Genomic DNA, 17,977 nt, shown 5'->3' on the forward strand with positions numbered 1-17,977 from the left:
GCCCTTCCTGACATGTTTGGGGGCAAACGTGGGTGGGAGTTTATTATACTGATTACAAAATGCGAGGTGGACTGCTTGGGCACGGTTTCTGTTCCTGGTGCATGACAAGATTTTGTTTTGTGTTCAGGTTGTCCTCCCTGTTTGCCTGGGCATGTGAATTCTGCATTTTCTGTGCAGAGTTGCAGTGGCCTTTGGGGAAGGTGGGTTGGGAAGGGAGACATCAGTGTCACGTCAAATATTTGGGGGCACTGCCAGAATGTATTTTTCAGGGAGTAGAAAAGTTTCCTGGTGTTTTCCAAGGAGAATCAGCACTGGCCAGTGCCAGTTGTGGCCCTGAGGGTGGCAGCCACACCTGGCTTTCCCACTCAGGTGGAGTGATTCACTGGTCCTAGGCTGGGGCCCCCACGGAGCTTCAGTCTTGTGTTTTTGTTGTTTTCCCTCCAAGGCAAGGGGGAGCCCTTGGAGGATTTTCACAATAGCCTTTCCCAAATGCTGCATCCTGGAAGGTGGTTGGGTGGGGCAAGGTAAGCAGCGGGACAGGGGCATTTGAAGTAGGATTTAGAAAGTAGGATTTAGAAAGTAGGATTTTCTGCTTCCCTTGAGCTCTGGGGACCTTGCTCCAGGCCCGCAGAAGGGGAGGGAAAGTGTCGTAGGCTCAGTACATCTCTACATGTTCTGACCCTTCCAGACACACGTTGCCAATTTCCGATCCTGTCTTTACCGCTACTTACTGTGACCATGGGCGAGTTAGTTTCTACCTGTGCCCTGCTTACCTCATTTATAAACGGGGATAATGGCTTACCTACCTCACGGGGTTGTTGGGAGGATGAGGTGGCTCTTGTGAAGGGTTTAGACCGTGCCTTGCACGTAGTACGAACAGCAGTGTTAGCTATTAGTGGTACTGTTCCTCCTGTGGGGCAGGTGCCGAGTCCAAATGGGTGTGATGGGAGGATCTAGAAGCTTGCATTTTGCCCTTCCCTCAGCTTGGAATCAGGTTTCTAGGCTCTTCCTCAGCACAGACACCTTTGAACAACTGGGCAGCCCTCACCGTTGGAAGAGGATACTCAGGCTGGGACTGACCTGCACTCAGAGCTCTGAAGAAGTTTCTGTTCTACCAGCAGGGAGCCTCTGCCACGTGCCAACCCAGTGCTGGGCAAAGGAGGTGGTGATGAGCAACAGCCACCCGTTACCCTTGCCGCCACCTGGGATTCCCAGGCAGGACTCGGGCAGGTGGGAGCCACGGTATGGGGGTGCCAAGCTGGAAGCGAACCCAGGTCATGGGTGCCCCGGTAGGGAGGAAAGGGCCCAGTCTGCAGTGGGATCCTGCTTTGCACCTCCCTGCACACCTCTGCTTATAGGGTAAGAACACCAAGCACCTTCCCACACCACCCCTCAGCCTGTGGCCCCCAGCAGCTAGGCTCCTCAAAGCTAGAACCGACATCCAAGTGTTCCGTGTCCCCAGAATCGCCAAGCAGGCACTCAGTTTCTCACGGAGTAACCGGATGTTTGTTGAGTAGTCCCCCCTGCACCTTCCCCTGCATGCTGTCACCTATGGGCCCAGGTGGGTGGCCTTCACAACTTCCTGTTTCTGTGGATCCAGAGGCCAACTGCTGTCAGTGTCTGCCAGCAAACTGGGAGCTCCTGGAGAACAGAGACCAGGGCTCATTCTGTGTCTCTGGTTCCCAGCACGAGGCCAGGCACACAGCAGGTATTTATAAAATGGGCTGGATTGCCCCCAGAAGAGGTCTGTAGTGGGGAACCTTAGGGCTCAGTCCCCAGTCCTGACCTAGTCTTCCATGGTGGCCCAGCTGGGGATGAGGAAACCCATGGACGCACACGTGTGTTTCGGGGGGAGGGTGACAGTTAGAAGGGGCTGCGCTGCTGTTGACAGGCTGGCTCTTAACTCTGGGCAGCAAGCCCACCCTGGATGCAGGTGGTGAGGCCGAGGGAAGCAGGCATTTGAGATTTGGAGAAGTGGATACATCTCTGTGGAAAGGACAGCTGTCCTCACATAGGAGCTTTCTAGCTCCTCACACTATACATACTCTGAGCCTCAGTTTCCCCATTTGTAGAGGGAGGACAAAACCCACCAAGTCCCGCCTGCCTTACCTTGCACATGAAGTGCGTGGGACTTGAGAGCACAGTGGGCGCCCAGGGCTTAGCTCTGAGCAGCTCCACGGGGGACACACCAAGGCCAGCCGCCAGGACTGCTCACTCAAGGTGGGTTGTGAGGAGGGCCCGCCACCCAGCCCGGCCTGCAGCACCGGCTTCTCCCAGGGCAGTCCTTGAGCTGCAAGGTCATCTACTGGCGGCCTCGCCTCTGCTGACTCGCAGCCTCCTTCCCACGCCCGAGTTGGCTGGCTTTGCCCCCACCCCCGCCTCCCACCGGACTCCAGGGGCTTCGGCCCACCCAGCCTGGCTTCAAAGCAGTCGCCACCATCCCACCAAGCCGAGAAGGCAAGTTGCGAAGCGGACAGAGTACGAGCCTGGGGGCCAGACACACAGGGCTGGTGTCCCGCTTTGCCATTTACCAGCTCTGGTGGCAGTGACGCTGCTCCAGCTCGCTCCCCAGAGGCCCTCTGGCAGGCAGCAGGGAAGGCCCACCTGCTTCCGTGGCGAACAGCTCTCAGCCCGGTCCCTCTGGGAACTGCACTCTGCCCAAGGAGGCTACCCAACCTGTCTCTCCCACGCAGGGGAGCGGTGTATAGCCAGCCAATGATGGCGACAGACTGGTGGCATCTGAAGAAAGGCTCACCTCCTTGCCACCCACGGAACTGGGAGCCGGCCGAGACCTCAGGTGCAGTCACCGGGCTCAGACCCCTCTGCACAGCGATGCCGCCACCACTCCCCAAAGGTGCTAGTCCTTGAGGCCCTCCCCAAACTCACCTGCAGATTGTCTCGATGAGTTTCCCGGTGACCTACACCACTACTGTGTGACCTAGGTGACCTTATACTATCTGAGGTCCCTTATTTTGAGGGCCCAGAACACTGCCCAGCACACGGTAGGCACCCAGGATCTTTCGTGAATACAACAACACTGACCTTGCAAGAGCTGTGTGAGGAGTAAATAGGATGCGGCGTGTAAGGTGCCGGGCCCAGAGCAGGACCTGGATGCTATGTGAATAGAGGCCAGCTGAACCACAGATGTATTCCATTAACCCGGATGCTAAGGAGAAACCTACAATGAATACTCTCTTCAGATTTCCCGCAGTCATTATGGAATGAGCCCACAACTCAAGGAGTCCCGTAAGATCGCCCAAGTGTCAGAGAGCACCTATTATGTGGCAGATGCTAGATGCACACCATCTACAGTCTTCAGAACAAGGAGGTCACGTTATCCTCAAGTTTCAGGTGAAGAAGGTGAAACTCAAAGAGACAAAGGCTCTTCTCTAAAGTCAAAATGGACCACGGCAGAGCTGAGCTTAAGGTCAGGCAGTCAGGCTGCCAGGACAGCACCTGCTCAGGACGCCACCTACACGCAGCCACAGGCGACCCTTCTGACAGCACCCCACACCGGGCACAGGCTCCAGTGCCTCTCAAGGGCTCTTTATTGGCATCCAGACCAGGGGAGAAGGGAGCACTCAGGCTCCGGGCAGTCACTGCCCTGGATGCAGGATCTTCCACAGGAGGGGCAAGGGGGCTTCAGACTCAGAGCGGTCCTTGGCTCACACGGCACCATGCAAATACAGAGCTAAAAACTTCCTGAATGTCTCTGGCTGGAAACCAGTCGGCCCAACAGGTTCCTGGAAAAAACACAGCCCATTAGGATCCTGCTACTAGGTTTAATGAAAACAAAGGTCGGTTTTACGTAAACCCTCAGACCTGGATAATCCCAGTCTCTTCCTCTCGTGGACCAAGAAGCGGCACCAGGGAACTGGTACAAAGAGAGGACGGAGGGGCTGGGTTGGTGGACGTGATGCGCTCATAGTGCCTTCAGCCAGTTCGTCAGTGGGCACCGCCCTCACGCCTCATCCCTCTCACCTCAACCACGGTGAACAAATGGTCTGCTGACCCTTTCCGTTCCGGGGGACGATAATCCCTCACTAATCCACACACACAGATCAGGCCCCTTCTCCTGTACTGGGCCTATGCCCAGTGTTAGAAACCCAACGGAGGCTTGAATCTGGCTCTGCCCTCAAGGAGCTTGCGGCTGGGTGTTCGAACAGGGACAATAAACGGTGACAGGCCTCACAGCAGTAGGGAAATGATGCTCAGGAAGCAGGGGAGATGACTCACTGACTCCCATACATGGAAGAGACCAGGTATGAATGAGTATTAAAGGGCAAGGAGAGTGGGCCAGAAAGGCAGAACAAAAGGCAGGCGGCTTCACAGAGAGTACATGTGCCAGTGCAGAGGAGGCAAGAGAAGGGTGAGGCTGGAGCCCAGGGTCTGTGCTAGGGGGCGGGGTTGGGTTAGGAGCTGAGCTAGACAGGCACCGAGGAGCCATCTGAGCAACCAGGATGTGTCTGGCACTAAGTCAGTGTTCTAGAAGGGAGGACCCAGAGACGAGAAGGAGAGCAGGGTTAAGGGCAGAGAGTGCAGGGGTAGCGGGTGTGGCTGCAGGTGACAGATAACGGTGTCTGGGGCCAAAGAGAAGGGCCCAGACGGGGGAGGGGTTTACAGGGCAGAAGCAGCACCGACAGGTACAAGAGACATAACTATGCGGCTGCCGCACCGATGCTATTCGAGGCGCCGATACCAGCTCCGCACAGCACGTCTGCTCAGGCCCATGCGGGACCCCCAGCCACAGACCCAGCAGCACCCCTACCCTGCTCTCTCGCAGCCCCCGATGCGCTCTTGTCTCTTCAGAGTGCTTATCACTGCCTGACATTACAGCATTAATTTTAGACACCGCCGCCGCCCACTGCACAGGAAGCAGGCCTACACTCTGCCAGTGGAGCACTGAGGTGCGGTAGTGATGAGCCACCGGAAGAATCCCGTGTCCTTGGAATGAAATGAAGGAATGAATGCCTTGTCCACAGGCCCTGCCTCCGAAGAGCTTAGAGCTCAGTTTGATGGAGGAGAAAAACCTACAAACAGCTGACTGCAGAACAGCAGCAGGACTGTGCTATGATGGGGGAAACACGGGGGCTATGGGACCCACCCGAGACACTTAAGTGAGGCTGGCAGCGGGGTGCTGGGTCCTTATGCTAAACCTGAAAGGACAAGGAGGGGATGGCCAGATGAAAGAAATGGGGGCGGGGGGAGAAGCCTCCTTTACAAAAGCAGCAGCTCCTACTAAGACCCCAGGCTAGCAGCTGGGCACGCAGGGTGCCGTGAGGAGCCGGGTGTGGAGGGGGGCAGGGGGAAGCGGGAGGGGAGAGCCAGGGAGGGCCCAGGGTGGAAGGTGCCATTTTAGGTGACAGGCAGGGCTAAAGTAGCCCTCCAGGTAGAGATCCTGGGCAGGAAATTCCTAAAGCCAGGGTCCCACTCGCAAGCATCCCTTCAACTCTACCCCTGGCTCACTCTGGGGAAACTGAGTCACAGCCCCGATCCAATCACAAGACTGGAGATGGCTGGACTTACCACCACCACCTTCTTTTTGATCACTGGGCGACACCAAAAATGCTGATAGAGGAGCTGGTCTGAGTCCACCCAGACCAGATTCTTGACGCCCTCGTTAGAGGCCAGGTCTGTGGTGTTCAGCTGTAACACCAGGAACTGGAAGACACGTCCATCGGTGCCCACGCTCTGCACAACTACCGGCTGCTCCAAAACTTTAGTGTCACTCTGAGAGGAAAAGGGGACAAGTAAATCAAACCAGAAACGCTGGGGTGTGAAGAACGGCACAGAACAGGCGGCTTCTAGTTCCGGCCTTTACAACAAACGTCTGCTCCCATTTAAGGGTTCCACCACGGGGCCATGAAAACAGAGTAAGTTGAGGGCACCATCCAGAACGAGGCCAGCCCTCCCTCCCCCAGCCTGGCTCTGCTGACGTGGCATCTCATGGTTAAGCACACGGAATAATCCCTGCCGCTGGGAGGTGACGACCGGGCAAGCGGCAAGAGTACAGGAAGGTGAGCTGGGAAGTTAACAAGAAATCCCTCAAACCCATGGTGTTACGTGATGGTAACGGCAGTGACATCAGTTCCATCGAACGTTAACCTGGAGGGTCAGTGAACATATATAATAACCTCACTCAGTTCTCACTCTACTTGACAGATGAGGAAACCGAGACTCAGCAAGGCAAGTGACTTATCTGAAGTCACACAGACGTGTGGCACCGAACGCAGACTGGCCCACGCTCCGGCATGCTCACTTTCCACTTCTGCCTTGCTCCTAAGGGCCTGGCACCCTGGAATGCTCTAAGCCTGCAGTTAGTTGCCTTACTTGGGCTTCGTGCTCCCGACGCAACTCCAGAACGTGTCAGATTCCTGGAGTGTCCACAGCACTGTGTCGGCACCAGGTTTTCCCCAGTCAACACATTTGCTAATGCTCCTCAATTAGTGCCCCTTGGTAATAATAAGAACAGCAGCAACCAGTTACTGAAAGCCTCTCGCGTGCCTGGCATTATATCAGTTTTACATAGAGTCACCTGTAATCTCATGATTCTAGCAGTCTATTCCCACTTCACAGATGAGGGTCAGAGAGGTGGTATAATCTGTTCCAGGTTGCCCACGAGACGTGAGCCAGGATCAGACCCCAAGCTACGAAATCACTTAAAACCCCATCGTGACTGACACCTAGCGCCCCACTGGATCTGACACTAGTACCTCTCTGCACCCCTGGTAGCGTCCCAGCATGGATGACAAATTCTATGTTCACACCACTGAGACTCTGTGCAGAGTCCAGTTTGGTGATGACTACCCACGGGACAGAGATCCAACGGGCAAGCCCCATGAAGCAGAGCATCCTGGATTCAAAAATGCTGCCTACGTTCACCCCTCCGGGCTGAATGCGACATTAGGAATAGCTAATGTCAGACCTCAGTGTGGGCCACACCGGGACTGCTGGCCTTAGAAATACCTGTTCTTAGCTGCACGAGAAATAAATAAAAAGAAAAGTACCTCTAAGTGTTAGCTGAGAATTCTGTATTGACTCTTATCTCCCTCTACAGATCAATAAAACTGCAGGTAGTACATAAATTTCTCAGCAATTTTACCCTTTACATGGAGACTCTTCCCATAATTGCTCAACTTCACATCCCCAGGAATAATTTGTACCTGGAGGGGGTGGGGAGGTCCCCTCTCCTACCCAACTGGGTGGCAATTAGCATCAGCCTTGCTACCCGGGCTCTGCTGGCAACAGCTGGCACAGATGCTATGACGAGCTTGCAGACCTGGTACCTGGCATGTGACTGTCTGCTTCCTTCCCCGGCCCCAGAGTCGAGAGGCAGCATGTCCTTTGAAGCTGGAGGGATCAGGGCTCCAATGCCAGCTTCCTCACTCGACAGCTGTGGGATCTTGGGCAAGTCACCTAACCGTCCAGAGCCTTCATGAGTATGCAGTCAGAGAATGGGAATAAAGACAACAACCCTCAAGGATTGGCAAGTCACATGAAGATGTGACAGTGGCTAATCTCTTAGCTGTGTGACACTGGCAAAGTTACCTAGCCTCCCTGAGTTTCAGTTTCTTCATCTGTAACATGAAGCTGACGGTATCTGCCCAGGGGGTTGCTACAGGGATCTGACAATGCAGTGGTTTTCAACCTTGAGCTTAAACCAGCATCACCCAGAGGGCTTCTCACAGCACTGGTTACTTGGGTTCCATCCCCCGTTTCTGATGCAGTTTTGCATTTCCACCAAGTTCCCAGATGATGCTCATGCAGCTAATCCATGACCACACTTTGAGAAACACTGACACAAAGAATCCTAACTAAACATCTGGCACGTGGCAAATGTTCAATCTAGGCAAGGTCCATTCCACTCCCTATCTCATTTGGCTAACCACACCTCCACAAACCCACCTAGTTCCTAGACCAAGAAGGATGGGAAACAGAACACTGTGAGTTTCACTCCTCCGGGGGGGCCTCGGACCTGGGAGCCGGCAGCAACTCTCAGCACTCCTCCTAATACACACCCATCCCACCCCCTCCCCGACTCCCCAGGATCCAGTGTCCTGGGCCCGCTCAGGGAATCCCCTACTGCCATTCCCTACTCCCTCCCGGGAGGCCTTTGCTCCCAGCCAGGCTCTCACCAATGTGAGGGCTAGCTCTGCGGGACAACTACTCAGCCTGCACGCTACACCATCCAGGTCTGAGACACTCTCTCAGAATCAAGGGGCTATCACCAAATGGCATCTGGGTCCCCAGAACCCGCCCTCACTTGGCAGGCAGGTCTGCACCACCTCTACTGCTCTCCTTCCTCCTGCCCAAAGGAGCCTTGTGCTCCAGGTCTGGTATCAGAGAACCGAGGCGGCGTCCCAGAGCACAAGTAACTGAAGCTGTAGGCGCTGGGTGCACCTAGTTCCGGTCCTCTCTCCCCCACTCACTGTGTGTAATGCTGGACAAGCTGTATTTGGTGGCATCACTTGGGAAACGGGGATGACGAAGAAACCTTGTGGGCTATTTTGATCAACAAATGAGGTATCTTATGTAAAAACACAGGCACACCGTAGGCCCCCGACAGATGTCAGTTTACCCCTGTGGGGTGAGTGGAAGTGCCTCTCCCTGAAACTCCTCAGTCAAGCAAGGAATCCCCCCTGTGCCTCCCTTCTTTCCGTGAGCAGCGTAAGCAGGAGGCCAATAACACGTCAAGTACCTTGGAGGTCTTCTCCACATACATACCCCATAGAGGCGCCGGGCCTGAGCCAGGGCATTGCCAAAGGCAAACAGGATCATCTTGGCCCGCAGGTGATCTGGTTGAAGGCGGTGTGGTCGTAAACTGGCTGTCTCCAGGAAATATAAGGTGTGGGGATAGGGGTAAGGATAGCCCTCCTGGAATCCTGCAAGGTACATAATCATGTGGAGGGGTGGAAAGGATGATCAGCCTGTCCCAAAGCCTGAGGAATGTCACCCGACCTTAGCTCCATGCCAGGCACTACAGACTCAGTAAAGGCAGATGTTATCCCTACAGCTCGGGGGATGACAAACTACAGCCTGCCAGCCACATCTGGCCCCCCCCATTTGTGAAAATAAAGTTTATACTGGGACGTAGCCATGTCCACTCATTTACACAGTGTCTACGGAGTAGCTGTCACAGAGACCATCTGTGGCCTGCTAAACCTGAACTATTTACTATCTCTTTACTGAAAATGTTGCCAACCTGTGCCAGGTGATTCCTGCATGCTAGCTCTAACGACACCCCTTTCTCGCTCATTCAAGCACATAGGTGACAATGATGTCAGTAGAAGGAAACCTGAAATCTACGCTAATTATATTTTTAAAAGCAAATCGTTTACGAAATTCCACACTTTATTATTAGCAATAAATAACTCACTTCACACCTCACAAGTGAGCTGCAAACACTGGCACTGAGAATCAAGGCTTAGCCCTTGTTATCCCAGCCACACAACCCTGCCAGGCCATCATTCTCATCCCCTGCACTGCTAGGAGTAAACCCTGGGTAGGCTGGCAGCTTCCGGAACAAGTAATCTGGCTCAGTGAAAGCAGGTGTGAAAAGGAGGAAGAAAGAGGCTGGGAAGACACTGGCTATGAAAATCCCAGAGGTGGGTGCCTGGGTGGCTCAGTAGGTTAAGCATCTTACTTTGGCTCATAGGTCATGATCTCAGGGTTCATAAGTTCGAGTCCTGCATCAGGTGAGCACAAGTCCTGCTTCGGGTGAGCCCTACTTCTCTCTCTCACCACCCCCTCTTGCTCTCTGCCCCTCCTGGGATTCTCTCTCTGCCCCTTGCTCCCTTGTGCCCTCTCTGAAAAGAAAAGAAAAGAAAAGAAAAGAAAAGAGAAGAGAAGAGAAGAGAAAAGGAAAGAAAGAAAGAAAGAAAGAAAGAAAGAAAGAAAGAAAGAAAGAAAGAAAGAAAAAAGAAAATCCCAGAGGCAAGCGCTGCTTCAGACAGACAAGACTTCCCGTGGGCACTTCGGTGGGCCCTCCCCGTGCGCCCAGCCTGAGACATGCACCAGGAACAGCAGCCAAGTGCAGCCTGCCACTACTTTTGAGAGGCTCAGTCTAGAGGGGAAGCAGATGGAAAAAGTGACCATCTCTACACGGAGGACATGTGAAGATATGGGGTGAGCCAGGGGCGGGGGGAGGACAGATGAAAGGCCTCTGACGATGCTGGAAGACCTCACAGCATTTCTGGGAAGAAGAGATTCCGAAGATGAACTGTGACAGATGAACTACTGAGGTGAAGGCAAAAAGAGGTGGACGGTCACAAATCTCAGGGAGAGGACGTGCCGGAGCCTCTGGTGAGAAGGGCTCCACGTGTTACACATAGCTGGAATAACGGAGGGTCTGCGGGGTACGGGGGAGACACAAGTAAGGTTGGTGGCTGGAGAGAGGGGCCGAGGCCGGGCCTGGAGGCCCTCATGTGATAAGCTGAGGAGTTCCAACTTTACCCAACAGGCACCGGGGAGGTGGGCATGGAGGGAAGGACGGAATCTGCTTCAGAAGGGTGCCTCTGGAACCGGGAACCAGAGGGACTGACAGAAAACAGCCTAGGTCAGACCGGCCAGCTGGGAGGCTGTGGCAACAGGCTGGCCGAGAGTGGGTGGGGCTGCTGGAGGTTGTCACTGTGGAGATGATGGGAGGCTGGGAGGAAGACACTACACCCCACAGGGACGGACTGGATGGCACGAACAGTGGGCCTGCCCAGCCTGACACCCTCATTTCTGTCTTGGCTGCCTAGGGAGATGGTGGTGCCTTATTCGATGGAGCTTAGATGAACAGCCCCATTTGAGGCCTGTGGGGCTTCCTCAGTCCTAGTAGAATGTTGGCCAGAGTTTACAGGGTGCATAGAGAGAAGGGTGTCTCTCAAGGGACGTGTGAATAAAGGAAACACCTGGTGCCTGGCCAAAAGGCCCCCCAAAGATACCCATTCCAACTCTGATGCAACAGTTACCTCTCAGAGGTCAAAAGCAAAGTCAGCCTTTGAACTGAACCCCTTAACCTCCCCGAGTCTCGTTTCCTTGCCTACAAAATGGGGACAACAGTACCTGGCACAAAGGCTGTTACATGGCTCTTAGGAGAAAACGCGCATGAGGCACCCAGCGCAGACTTAGTAAGCATTCAATATATCCCTTCCCTTCAGAAAAAGCACGACCCTCATCTCCATGCTTCCTGGAAATGCAAGGCTTTGACATTTACCTGTGTTGTCTTTCACATCATAAACATTGCATTCCTGAAGATCAATAGTGGGTGATATGGGATAGAAAGTCTCAAGAACATGATTCTTAGTAGCTTCAACCTCCTCCTTGGAGGCGATGGCGGGCAGCGGATCCTTGGTATTCAGTCGGGCTCCGCTAGAACCACGGACCTGAAGGAGAAAAGACTCTAAAAGGGGAGAAAGACAATTAGTCTACCCTGGTCTAAAGCCTTACCTCAGTTCAGCCAAGTCTAGAGCCTTCACCCTGCCATGCTCAAGTCTTACTGCTGTCCTAGCTGATCAGCCTAATTGCAGAAAACAAAACTTTGGTTAAATGTTAACCCGGGGATTCTTGAGAAGGGGATCGATCGATGCACTCTTCTTCCTGTGTTCCCTGGTCAACGAACCCTGAGGCCCGGCAGGCTCTCTAGGTTAGGGCTGCCCCACACAGATGTTTCCAAGCACCTGCTCTACACTGGAGACCCAGAAATGAATGACAGTTACCCTCTGCTCTCGAGAAGCTCACCAGGTAAGGTGCATACAAAAGTATGAGCCATATTCAGAGACAGTAGAGGTGGGGAAAGCCGGCCTCCTCTCAGAGGTCTGAGAATCCTTCTGAAAGTGGTGTGCCTTCAAACTAGCTTCCGACGGATGGATAAGAGCAGAACTTCTCAACTGTGGCACTATTCTCATTTTGGACCAGATAATTCTTCGGTGAGGGAAACTGTCCTGTGCAGCATCCCTCACCCTTACCCCCTAGATGCCAGCAGACCTCCCCGCTCTTCAAGTTCATGACAATCAAAAATGTCTCCAGACCTTGCCACATCTCCCTTAGAGGGCAAAACTGCCCTTGGTTAGTTAACAGTTGGCCCAGGCAAAGAAAGGGAAGGAAAAACATTTTGGTTAAGGAAGAATAACCTGTGCAAAGGCACAGAAGTGTGCTCCTCCACGGCAGAGTTTAAGGAGACAAATCCAGGTGACTAGAGCGTGCTGTGGCAGGGAGGGAGGGAGGGAGGGAGGGAGGGAGAGGGACTGATACCAGAGGCTGAGGAGAAAGGCTTTATTAAACTCCGGAAAAGGGCCAAGTTGTCTTCAACAGCTGACAGTGAAAAAACTGTGCCAGTCAGAAAGCCTCACCTAGGTCAGATCAGCGTATTTGCTACATGGAGACACAAGTTTATGAGGAAACAAACTCGCATCGGACTAATCAGCAAACCTGCCACCGTGAACATGTGCGGATGCCCTTCACGGAGGTCCCCACGGGAAGCTGCATTGCCACCAGGCAAAATGTGCCTGAATGCCTCCCTGAGAATGGCCTCCTGAAGATTCTCCACGGAGGCAAATCTTCCTCTGCTTTGGGTTTTTAGAAACAGTCAAATCATAATGTGATGGTAACAGATCAAGGGTAATGATCTTCTATGTCTAAAAGCTGGTTTGGCCAAGAGCGCTGTCATATAATTAGCGTGTGGTCTCCCTCACTGGGTATGTAAAACAGGGATACTACATCTGTGGATGGATAAACTCTGATCTGCTTGTTAAAGTACATCATACCCACACCTCAAGAAGAGTTTCCTAAAGTATTTCCTGTTTCCTCACATATAATCTGCAAGGAAGATAAATGTGCCCGGACCTCTCCTAACCTCGGGTTTTAGATTCTCCCCACAGACCACTCTAGTGTGGTTTCCAATTCAATTCCCTCCACATCCCTCCTCCAGTGACAGCTCCAAATGGGGCAGTTTAATTAGAGGTAATACTTGATGATGGGCCAACAAGTACTCCTCTATTAATGAGGATCACTAATTTCCTTAGTGGTGCCATTACCTCTGCAAAGCTGACTCCGTGCCAGAAAGTCCATACTCAAAGGGGCAAGCTGGAGAAACCTGACCAAGTAGATGTCCTGAAAATCCCAAAATCATTCCAGAGCTGGCTTCCCTGCTCCAGAATTCCACCAATCACAACACTGGTGTGCTTTGAACATCCCTGAAACCCCTCAGCGTGGTAATCATTTGCCCATCCCTTCAGTCAGCACCTATCATGCCATGAACTGTTAAGACACAGCAGACAAAAATGAATAAGGCAAGGTCCCTGCCATCAGAAGTTCAGTCTAGTGGGCCAGATATTAGATATTAGAGAATTCCAATACAGTGTAATACATGCTCTAATAAAAATAGGCATGATTGGCATAAGAAGCACAGAAGAGAACTAGCTAATCTCTGCATTCACATAGGAAGGGGGCTGGGGCCTTGCAGACAAGTAGAATTTAACTAAAGGAGGAAAGTAGAAAAGAACATTCCACACAGAATGTACAGCACAGTGCAAAAGCTGTCAAAGTTTCATGCCAAAAAGCTCCAGGTGGCTGAAGTGTAAATTTGGCCCGGGGATAGGGGCGCCTGGGTGGCTCAGTCGGTTAAGCGGCTGACTTCGGCTCAGGTCACGATCTCGCGGTCCGTGAGTTTGAGCCCCACGTCGGGCTCTGTGCTGACAGCTCAGAGCCTGAGGCCTGTTTCAGATTCTGTGTCTCCCTCTCTCTGACCCTCCCCTGTTCATGCTCTGTCTCTCTGTCTCAAAAATAAATAAAAAACGTTAAAAAAAAAAATTTTTTTTTTAAATTTGGCCCGGGGATGGGGCTGAAGGTGGGGGTAGCAGAGAAGGAGGTAAGACTAGAAAGACTAGGTGGTGGCCACATCACAGCTGCTCTGGATCCTATGATAAATGGTTTAAGCTCCTGGGAGACACTTCAGGATCTGAAACAGGGGAGGGAAGTGCGCTTTAGAAAGATCACTCTGGCAGCTACGTGGAAAATGGATTTGGAAAAGGAAGAAAGCATGAATGGGGTAAGAAGGCTCTTGCAATCCAGTATGAGCTTTGTGAAGGCAGAGACAGACTGTGCTTCATCACTTCTTATCTTCAACATTTAGGCACTCATGGGCACTCAATAGGTAGATATGGCTGAATTAAGTCTTGGGAAAAAGTGACTAAAACCAAAAAGACTGCCCTGTGGCTAACGATAGGAGGAGGTGTCTGAGCCTACAAATTGGTCTGTGAAGGATGGAAATGAGCACAGCTATGGAGGCGGTGGTGGTGAGCCGGTAGTCAGGCTAAAAGTAGAAAGATAAAATACAGACCAAGATGACTAACCTCGATTCCAGGTGGTGGATAACGTGTAGTTTTTGGCACAGATCCGCCTGGCCAGAGAGGGATGCTTGAGAATCTGGGATTTACACAGCTGTATCAGACTGTCCACAATGACTGGGCTTGGAGGAAAGAAGAAACATTTGGAGATGTAAAGCAACAGATTGACTCCCAAGATCCATTGGCTGGAAATCTTATTGACTTGGGGGAAACTCACCAGTAGGTCTCTCTCTTGGGGGTGTCTTCAGTGGAGTGCCAAAGACGGGCGTGAAAGATCACATTCAGAATGCGTTCATCTTGGTTCTCTATGTGGTTCTTTGGATCATCAACAAGGCTAAGCACTTTCCTGGGAAGGCCTTCTATTAATTTGGCCTTGGTTAGCCACAGGGCCTGCTTTACACCTTTGGGGTAATCAGTTACAAAAACCAAAAAAACAAAAAAGGTGATTCAATAAGAATTGCTTAAGTCTGCCAATAGCATCTTAGGGAAACGTCTGTCTTGAGAGAGACAGGATTTGTACTGTGACATCTGAGGAGTCAGAACTAAAATAAGAGTGAACACCAGGACCACCAAATTTCAACTCAACTTCAGGAATGACTGCCTACCTAAGGATGGTCAACAGTTGACTGAGGCAGTCGATGCCTGCACAGGAGGAATTCAAATAGCAGCTAAGATGGCTGGGGTCCGTAAGGCTAAATCTTGCAGGAAAGTGTCTGTCTGTTGCCTGCAAGATTCAGACTCTAGACTCTGGGACTAGATCGACGGATGCCAACATTTCAAATCCTAGATCCCTTCTATTAACCCACACCAAAATCCCTGATTGGAAAAGCCCTGACAGTGGGCTGGTGACTGCTTTGGGTAGCAGGCTACTCATCCCAGATGGGAAAACACCACTGCTTCAGAGATAGATCTTCATTTAAAAGCTATGTCTGGGATTAAATGGAGCCTAGGGTACTTTGGGGGAGACACCTTCAGGCAATTTCCTTTGTGCTAATAAATGAAATGCTATAAGGGCAATGGGACTTTTCACTTTCAGCCTTGCAGGCCTTGAGAAATACAAACATTTAAAAATGTAACTTCTGGATTTTGTGGTGCACCAGAAAAAGCCCTGAGTGGGAGTCAGGTAACCTGAATTTTAGTTCTGACACTGCCACTGTTTCTTACACTTGAAAAAATTAAAAAAAAAAAAAGAATTTTTTTTAATTAAAAAAATTGAGATTTGGGGGCACCTGGGTGGCTCAGTTGATTGAACATCCAACTCTTGTCAGGTCATGATCTTAAGGTCATGATATCAAGTCCCAGGATGGGCTCGCTGCACTCTCCAGTGGGCATGGAGGCTGCTTAAGATTCTCTCTCCTCTCTGCCTCTGTCCCTTCCCTGCTCGCTCTCTCAAAAAAAAAAATAAATAAATAAAATTGAGATTTTTATGGTTCACTAGAATACGAATAATATGTAATAATTACAGATGCCATTTACTGAGCATCACCGTTTACCTGTGCCAGGTACTTTATCTACGAGTTGGATGTGATTTTATGGAATGGAGGAGATCCATCTGGAATCCATTATAGGATGGATTTTATGAAACTCAGAGACTAAGGAATTTACTTCAAGTTACACACCCCGAAAGTGACGGTGGGGAGGACGTGAGTCTGTCTACCCTAAAGCCTGGTAATGTTCCCGGGGTCACTCAAGGGTACCAAGTCTTGTGAGGTCCATCATAACACCTTGGTTGGGCAATGGAAGTGTTTAGATGCTGTAAAGTCAGTTTTCAGGAATGGGTCTGATGGGCTTAAGAGACTGGCTGGTTGACTTAAGTTTTTGTCAAATCAAGGATTTATTCTCTGGCTTAGTCCAAAAATCCTGCCAGGTCTTTGTTTCTTAACTACTCCTTGGAAAATACTGCTCCCACTGAACCTGACCATTTTGTGTTTTTAGAACCAGGATCTGCACAGTAATTTGGGAACTAAGGAAGAACAGGCAAGAATACAGAAAGGGGGGACACCTGGGTGGCTCAGTCAGTTAAGCATCCAACTCTTGATATCAGCTCAGGCCGTGATCTCCCAGTTCGTGAATTCAAGCCCTGAGTCTGGCTCTGCGCGGACAGTGAGAAGACTGGTTGGGATATTCTCTCTCTCTCTCTCTCTCTCTCGCTGCTGCCCACCCCCCTGTCCACCGCTTCTCCACCTCCCCCCACCACGCACTGGCACTCTGTCTCAAAATAAACTTAAAAAAAAAAAAAAAAAAAAAAAAAAAATATATATATATATATATATATATATATATATATATGGAAAGTGACTCAATAAAAGAAGCCCTGAGTCACTTTCCATATATATATATATATATATATATATATATATATATATGGAAAGTGACTCAATAAAAGAAGCCCTCCCACCCCCCACGGACCCTGTAAAATAATTTCTGGTACTGCTCTAGACACACAGACTGGTTTCATTCAGCTCAGTCATTCTGACCTGCTCTTAGTGAGAATGAGGTGGGGAGGTGCGGGAAATAGGCTAGATGGCTTTTAGGTCCAAATCCCTTCCTTGAGAACACCTCAGCTCTGACCTTTGACAAAGGACACTGATCTAGGAAACCAGATACGTAGCCCTGGCTTCACTATTAACCCACAGGGCATCTCTGGGCAAATCACATCCCTCTCTGTTACATTCACCAAGCCTGGGAAATGAGGCCATAGGCCAGGCGATTAAGCACGCTTTCAGCTACGACTTTCCACTATAAACTCCCTCCACCTATTTCTTCAATGTAGTTATGTGTCCAGGGTGTTAAGAGCTGCAAGGGTCAATGTGGTCCAACTAGTCAAAACCACTCAGTTCACAGAAAAGAGGCTCTGGAAGGTTCAGCCACTTGCCCCAAATGACTGAGATTTAGATAGAGGCACGGCTAGGGCAGAAACCAGGTCTTTTCACCTCGCCACTCAACCTAATATTCGCTCACACAAGCACAGCACTTCACATCCCACTTAACCCTGAAACCCTCAGAAGACGTAATCACTACCGGCCCCATTTCGCAAAAGAAACCGAGCCCCACAAAGTTTCAAGGTCTTGACTAAGGCCACAGAGGGTCGGGGTCGGTGCTGGGCGGAGGAACAAGGTCCCTCCTGCTGGTCCTAGGGTCTCACCCTCGAGGAGGCGGCAACGGTGGTGGAAGACGTAGCAGGCCCGATCCTTGTACAGCGGCTGCTCGTGAATCGGGGTTGGGCGGCGGAACTTTGGGTGCGTCCAACCAGGGTCCCAGGGTGGGAAGACCGGCCGCGCCAGCCCGGGCATGAAGTGCATCTTCCCAGCGTAGGTGATGGGCTCCAGTCCAGGGATCTCGTACACCCTGTCCAGGGGAGGAGGCTCGGGCTTCCGCGTGGAGCGCACGCCCCACTCGTACGCCCCGCGTGTCGGGGTCCCGCAGCCCCCAAGACCGAGCGGCCCAGGGCGAGCCAGTGCACGCCTCGCGGGCCCCGACGCCAACGCCATCCCGACTTAGTTTCCTCAAGACCTCCACCTGGACGCCGCCATATTCCCGCGCGCAAAGCCTGCTGGAAGCGAAAGGGGCGGGATGCCAAGGCTCGTTTTATGATTGGCATCCACTTCAACCAATAATGTTCAAGATGTCCCTGACTTGCCCCACCC

At 51.7% G+C, this 17,977-nt stretch overlaps 1 protein-coding gene across 1 annotated transcript; it reads right to left on the bottom strand.

Moving 5' to 3' along the window:
- Nucleotides 1-3,525: 3,525 nt before the first annotated feature.
- Nucleotides 3,526-17,893, bottom strand: MRPL37 (mitochondrial ribosomal protein L37). The gene is made up of 7 exons (XM_047871908.1): nucleotides 17,476-17,893; nucleotides 14,548-14,731; nucleotides 14,337-14,452; nucleotides 11,201-11,386; nucleotides 8,725-8,882; nucleotides 5,527-5,730; nucleotides 3,526-3,743 (listed from the first exon to the last, which is right to left on the bottom strand). The coding sequence occupies exons 1-7, from the start codon at nucleotides 17,819-17,821 to the stop codon at nucleotides 3,666-3,668; spliced, it is 1,272 nt and encodes a 423-aa protein (XP_047727864.1). The 5' UTR covers nucleotides 17,822-17,893; the 3' UTR covers nucleotides 3,526-3,665.
- Between the last annotated feature and the right edge of the window lie 84 nt (nucleotides 17,894-17,977).

The sequence above is a fragment of the Prionailurus viverrinus genome, chromosome C1 (assembly GCF_022837055.1).
Source record: "Prionailurus viverrinus isolate Anna chromosome C1, UM_Priviv_1.0, whole genome shotgun sequence".
In the NCBI taxonomy this organism is placed as follows: Eukaryota; Metazoa; Chordata; class Mammalia; order Carnivora; family Felidae; genus Prionailurus; species Prionailurus viverrinus.